The following is a 7,109-nucleotide window of genomic DNA, read 5'->3' as shown; positions in this document are numbered from 1 at the left end:
AAATTTTGCTGCTGAGGAAAAATACAGGGATAAGAAATGGGTTATAAATGATGCAAGAATCAGTCTTACAAACACAAGATTCCTCCTCCTCCTCTAACTGAAGTTCTCTATCTTTGGGGCTTTTTTGTGTGTTTTTAACTTCCTCACGTTTAGCAGAGCCCCACTTGGATGTGCTGCTGGGCGCAGGGCATGAAGTCCGGGATCTGAATGTGGAACAGCAGGTGCGGACTAGTGTCTGCGTGCTCGTCACCTGCGCGACCTGCAACAGCTGGGAGCTCAGGGCCCGGCGGGCGGCCTGGCGGCTCTGAATCCAGAAGCCACACGCGTGTTCCCTATGGCATGGTCCCTCTGGAAACCACACGGGCAGAAGCACCAGAAATGTCATGGATGTAAAAATCCACCACGAGAAAAATCAGAAACTTGTGTGACAAGCATTGGGGGGGGGAGGGGGGAATGGGGGCGTGACAAGCGAAAAAGTCCTGAGATTGGAAAATCTCATCGTGGCCAAAACATAGCTGCTGGTGGGAGCTTCCGGCGACACTTCGGTGGGCGCCGGGGAACCAGGCGTGCGCCTGCCGGCATCCAGGCTGCCGCTGTTCGGAATTTTGTGTAAAGAAGTTAACATCTGCCCGGCTGGCGTGGCTCAGTGGTTGAGTATTGGCCTACGAACCAGGTCACAGTTTGATTCCTGGTCAGGGCACATGCCCGGGTTGCAGGCTTTGATCCCCAGTAGGGGGCGTGCAAGGGGCAGATGATCAATGATTCTCTTTCAACATTGATGTTTCTGTCTCTTCCTCTCCCTTCCTCTCTGAAATCAATAAAATATATTTTCTTTAAAAAGAAGTTCTCCTCACTCAGGCCATTATTCACGTCCACCAATGTTTATTCGAAGATATTGGCGGCATGAATGATTCATAAAAGCAAAGACTCGGTTTAGAATTTCATTGAACGTGCCATCAAAAATAATACTTGGTTTCCTTGGGACATTTCAGGAGAATTTAAGAAACAAAACAGAACATTTGGTGAGAAAACACCATGCTAGTGTCTAGAAGGCTTTTTATAAGAATCTGGAAATATCTCTGAATCTTTTCCAGGTACTTTATCATCTAAAAAAAAAAAAAAAGTTACATTCCAAAGCAGTGACCTCTGAAAGTGCAGAGACCTCAGCTCCCAGCGGGTCTGTTCCAGGGCCTGTCTGTCTACGACACTCACCTCAGCCTCTGATAAGATTGCAGGAGCTTAGCCCCGGCGGTCTCGCGCCGGCCTGGAGAGATACCAGCAAAGGTCCGTGTTAGTGAGGGTATAACTCAGACGGTGCAAATGCAAGAAGTAATAAAGTGACTATTTTTCTAATGTCACATCTTACAATGAAAATGTAAGATTTGGAGGGATAGCAATGCTCTGAAATTAGATTGTGGTGATGACTTCATAACTATAAATTTACTTTAAAATCATTAGATTACGCACTTAAAAGAGGTGAAATGTATGCTATCTAACATATATTCCAGTAAAGCTATTGTTACACACACACACACTCACACACATACAAAGAGACCATAATAATTGCTGGGAATGGCTGCTTTTATTAAAAGTTGATATTGGCCCTAGCCGGCTTGGCTCAGTGGATAGAGCATCAGCCTGCGGACTGAGGGGTCCCAGGTTCGATTCCAGCCAAGGGCACATGCCTGGGCTGCGGGCTCAGTCCCCAGTGGGGGGCATGCAGGAGGCAGCCGATCAATGATTCTCTCATCATTGATGTTTCTCTCTCTCCCCTCTCCCTTCCTCTCTGAAATCAATAAAGAAATATAAATAAATAAATAAATAAATAAATAAATAAAGTTGATATTGGATTCGATTTTCTAAATCTGGAGAATTTGAAAAATAGTTCAGGCTTCCAAGCTTCTATTTTGTTCTCTGGAAATATTTTATAATTGAATGACTATATTCCCTTTAAATGTTCCTTGTTGTGGAGCTTAAATTAATCTTTTAAAAAATGTAATCTCCTTATTTCTAGCTATAGAGGCGAATAATTTCCTAAACAAGACAGTATCTAACACAGAGCTCTTTTTGTTCCAAGGAAAGGGGATTTATGAAGTATTAAGACCCCAAGATAGAGCTTCGCGTGGTCAGAGTTCTGTGAACACAGTGTTCCCTGGCCCAGTGTGTGGAGGGAGCCCGGGAGGCAGCCCGAAACCAGCAGAGCCACCCGCCTGCCGTCCAGGAGTCTGTCCAGCTCCCATCCTGAGCGTTCGGGAGGTTTGACCCCAAAGAACGGCACGTATTCAAATCCTCCCCGTAAGACAGGAGGAAGGGCAGGTGGTGAGAGAAGCAGGGTGGGCAGGGAGGCCTTTGGGAGGGGGGCAGACAGCGTCTGACAGTCAGTCAGCTGCCCCCTGACCCCCAGCCGACCCTGAACTGTGCGGCCCTGGGCAGGGTCCTCCACTGGGCGGGCCTCAGGGAGGCGCAGGCCCTGCCAGCATCTCAGATGCGGAGCCCCCGGCCGCGCACATTTTCCGGGGTTCGTGGTGCTCACCAGATTCTGAAAGTCTGCGCGCCCTCCCCCATGAAGACACACGCCCTGAGACAGAAACGAGCTAGCAAGGCCAGCCTGCAACGGCGAGGCCACATCCGCAGGAGCCACCGAGAGGAAAGGTTCCCGCCGGCGGCGTCACGGCGGCTGTGACAGCAGAGAGCAAATGGGCAGGAGGGAGAAAAACAGCAACGTGGCTCTCCAGCCTGGCCCCGCAAAGCCCGGATCCCAGGCACAGCCCGGAGCCCTCCTGCAGTCGGGCTGTGTCACCTGCACTGCGGCTGCTCTGCCTCAACCTCTGGACCCTGGATTGTTTGTTGCAACAGCATCCCAGGGGCACAGCCACCAGAGTTACAGTCCGTCCCCCCAGATGCGATGCTATCACTCTACCACCTAACGCCCCTCAGTGGCTCCCTATTGCCTCCTCCTGAAGTCCAAGCCCTGCACAGCATTCCTGGGCCTCCGCACCGCCTGGCCTTACCTCTGCCTGCTTGCCGACACCCTGCAGGCCTTGTCTTTCTGCTCCAGCAACAGAATTGCTTCTGACTCCCCTACTTACCCCGGGCCTTGCCTACTCACTCCTACCTGCCCCCACTTCATCTCGTGTTAATTGCCCAGGCATTTCTACCTTAGACCCATATCATAGCTTCCTCTCCCTCTGCCACATTTCTAATTACCCAACCTGAGGTCAACACTGGCCTGGAAACAGCTCTCTGCTGCCCCCTGGTGGCTATGGCAACCTTGGCCTATGTATGAATTGGGTGCAAGCTTTCTTTTTTCTTTTTTTAATCTATTTTTATTTATTTTTAATAAAAAATATTTTTATTGATTTTTCAGAGAGGAAGGGAGAGGGAAAGAGAGATAGAAACATCAATGATGAGAGAGAATCATTGATCGTCTGCCTCCTGCACACCCCCCCTACTGGGGATTGAGCCCACAACCCGGGCATGTGCCCTTGACCAATATCGAACCCCAGACCCTTCAGTCTGCAGGCCGACGCTCTAACCACCTAGCACCCCGGCTAGGGTGGGTGCACCCTTTCTTTAAAGGTCAACTAGTAAACATTTTAGGCTCCCTGCCATGTAGGGTCTCTGTTCCAAGTACTCAACTGCCCTGTGACAGCAGTCAGACAATATGAAAGAGTGGTGTGTCTGGGATCTGACAAAACTGGACATTGAAACTGAGTTTCATGTACTTTCTATGTCACGAATATTCTTTTGACTTTTTGACCATTTAAAAATGTGAAACCCATTTTTAGCTTAGCTCACAGGACATACAGCAGGCAGAGGGCCCGGTTGGGCTGACGGGTCCTAGTGTGCCGTGTCCCTGCTGCCCCAGGTGTGGGCCGGGGGTCTCCCCAGCAGCAGAGGGCCGGGGGTCTCCCCAGCTCCAGGGGGCTGGGGTCTCCCCAGCTCCAGGGGGCGCTCCTCGGCAATGCAGAGCCCCAAGCCCCGCCCTGCAGAATCGGAACCTGGTGCTGAATCTCAGAAGCCCGCCCAGGAGCTCTGTCCGATTTGCCATTTATTTTCAGTTTCTTTCTCTTCTATTCCTCAGATGTTTCTTACACACCATTTCCTTAAAAAGCACTAAATGTTTACTTTTTGTTAAAGGAGATAGTGCACAGCCTTCCCACAGCGCGAGCATCAGTGAGAGGTGGACAGTCCTGTTGGCAGAAAATCTCTCTAATCTGCACCTGCTGACACCTGCAACCTGGGCATGTGCCCTGACCGGGAATCGAACCGCGACCTCCTGGTTCATAGGTCGATGCTCAACCACTGAGCCACGCCAGTGGGGCAATATTGTCATTTTTCTGCTTTAAAGCTCAAATATTAAGCAATAAAAACGTCAGGGCTGTAAAATATATACATTTACAGCACGGAGCCAGAAGAGGGCGCTATCTCTATATGCTTAGCAAGTACCAAGGGGATTAGAATAAATGTCTTGTTTCAGGTTTCTGGGTAGCAGTGATGTAGAAAATGACCATCGTACCTGTGCATTAGCTTTGCTACTTTCCCGGTGGCTCTCAAACTTGAAGTGCGTGAAAACAATTACCTGGGAACTTGGGAAATACACACCCTTGGGCCCCACCGGTCCCACCGAGTCAGGAACTTTGAGGTGAAAATAGTTCAGAGCTGACCCCGGAGCCAGGGTCCCAGAAGCCCCAGGAAACACCTTCTGTGCAGATTGCCAGGTGCCTGGCGGCGGAGGGGTGGAGGGGCGGAGGGGACAATACCGGGGTGCAGGCCAGCACCTACGTTCCCACCTTTTTCACGCACCACAGAGAAACCATGACTGTGAGGAACTGTTTAAAGACAACACTAAATATTGAATTATAAAATCTTAGAGGGGGAAAAACAGTCTCTAATCAGAAAAGAAATGAAGGAAAGGAGAATGTTTAAATGCTTTATGTACCATCTCCCTGCAAAATAAGGAATTGGGGCTCAGTTTTCCTGTTTCCGAATCTTTTTAATGGTTGGAGAATTAGCCTAACAAGCTGCCACAATTCATCTCATTCTTCTTCTTTGGATTATTACTTATACCTTGCCTACTCTCAAGGACATTTTTGGAGCAATTATTGTAAATGGCACATATCCAATTAGATCATTAAAACAGAGGTAAGTAAAAGCATCTGGCATGATGATGGAATTACTCCAACTGGACTTTAAATTTGGCTCTAGGTTTCTGGGTGCCATAAAAGAAAAGAACCCTGACTTTTCAGTTTTAGGTGCCTACTAGGTGCTAATTCTGACAATGGAAGCTACCACACAGAACATCACATTTTATCTCCAAACAACCTATCCTTACTTTTCCATTCACGTACTCATTTGCTCACAGCTCCTACCCTCCAAGAACTGAAAACCTGGTTAGGACAGAGGACCAAGAGTTGCAGGCGGCGAGGGCAGCATTAGTGTGGTGTCCACGGGACCCCGGGAGCTCAGGGCTCAGCTGTGCTGATGACTGGCCCTGGGTTATAAGCCAGCGGGAAAGGGGCTGACCACATAACAAACGCTACTGGGGACACTGGTGATGGGCAGAAAAAATCAGATCAGGCCCCTGACGCCTGGTGAAGTCTTAAATGTAAATGAGCTCATGACAATGAGGAGAGAATCGTGGCCACCGTGTCGATGACAGGATCAGGAAGAAGTCTCTACGCATAAAAGCAAAGAAAGAACTTGTACAGGAAAAGGTGGAGTTGAACACAAACAAGAAAAGCTTCTGCATGTCAACAAGGTGCGCGGTGCAGCATACACGACTGCAAAGGGCTGAGAGCCTCAACATCTACCGAGAGTCAGAGCAGCGGAAATGGCCCGTCGCAATAATTAGGTGATTCCAACGGAAATAACAGGGTAGCATCGGGGCCACCAGAGTGGTTTCACTGTGTTGACAGAGTTATTTGCTTTTAAGGGTAATTCCTGCTGGTGACAGAGGTGCACGCGTTCCGAGGTGGTGTTCCTAACACTTTCTTTCCTTCTGTTTCTAGAAGTCTCCAGAGATGTGCCGAAGACCACTCTCCAAGGGTGTTCACTGCACTTTACTGTTACTTTAATAATATGACAAACTCCCAAAAATGTAACAGCAAAACTGGAAACTCCCTAGCTATCCAACAACAGTGATGATGATATTATGTGAAGAGATATCAGAATATGTCTGTATAGATCATTTGATCCCAATTATATGAATATATTAGTTTGGCTCATATAAAATTTCCTTTATCCATCATTTTTACCTAAAAATGTACATACATACTCACAAATGTAGATGCATATATTCACCAAAGAACAGAAATGATATCTACCAAAATGTCAACAATAATTCTCAGGGTGAAGTCACTGTATTTTCAATGTTACTGTTTATGCTTTTCTCCATTTTTCCATTTTAAAAATGAATCCGTATTACCTTCACATTCAGAACAAAATCACAAATGTAATTTGAAATCGTGTCTCAAGGGACAGGACTTAAGAGGGCGGGCGGCTCACGCGCTGCCAGGGGTGCCCGGGCACACACTGCCCAGAGGGGACCTTGGAAAACATCAAAGCCTTTCAACCAGTCATTCTTCTAAGGAGCCACCGACGGACACAGACAGAGATGCCGCCGTCCACCACCGAGTCATCTGTGACGTGAAAGTCCAAGCACGGCCGCTCGCTGACCAGAGGGGCCCGGCTGAACAGTGGGAGCGCATCCCAGCCGTCAACATACGTTGGGAGAAGTCTCAGTAGCACAGGGACATGCTTACGCTAAATTAAATTATAGAGCAAGATGGAAACCTGCAGAGGGTCACACGTGGTGATTCCTGCCTCCCGCCCTGCAGAGAGCTGGCCTGTGAACCTTGGGAGGGGGCAGCAATGACGGGGTGAGCTCCGAAGCGAAGCCATGTCGACAGAGACAGACACAGTAGGAGAGAGGCTCCAGGGGCTTTGGGGAGGGGCTGGGGGACAGGAGTTACTGCTGAATGGGCACGAGAGTGTTGGTGTGGGAGGATGGAAAGTTCTGGAGATGGATGGCGGTGATGGTTGCACAGCAGTGTGACTGCACTTAATGTCACTGAACCGTACGCCTAACCATGGTTAAAATGGTACGT

General features: G+C 48.8%; 1 protein-coding gene across 1 annotated transcript in view; it reads right to left on the bottom strand.

The window, feature by feature from the left end:
• Window positions 1-7,109, bottom strand: part of SYTL3 (synaptotagmin like 3) — a 37,818-nt gene that overhangs the window by 22,232 nt on the left and 8,477 nt on the right. Inside the window, exons 4-5 of the mRNA XM_023758222.1 lie at window positions 1,213-1,264; window positions 2-11 (exon numbers count right to left, since the gene is read on the bottom strand). Of these exons, the coding sequence (XP_023613990.1) occupies window positions 2-11; window positions 1,213-1,264 (62 nt within the window). The remainder of the gene's footprint in view (window position 1; window positions 12-1,212; window positions 1,265-7,109) is intronic.

Source organism: Myotis lucifugus, unplaced genomic scaffold (genome assembly GCF_000147115.1).
Source record: "Myotis lucifugus unplaced genomic scaffold, Myoluc2.0 scaffold_125, whole genome shotgun sequence".
In the NCBI taxonomy this organism is placed as follows: domain Eukaryota; kingdom Metazoa; phylum Chordata; class Mammalia; order Chiroptera; family Vespertilionidae; genus Myotis; species Myotis lucifugus.
The sequence above is the reverse complement of the archived record's forward strand: the minus strand, read 5'-3'. Positions and strand labels throughout refer to the sequence as shown.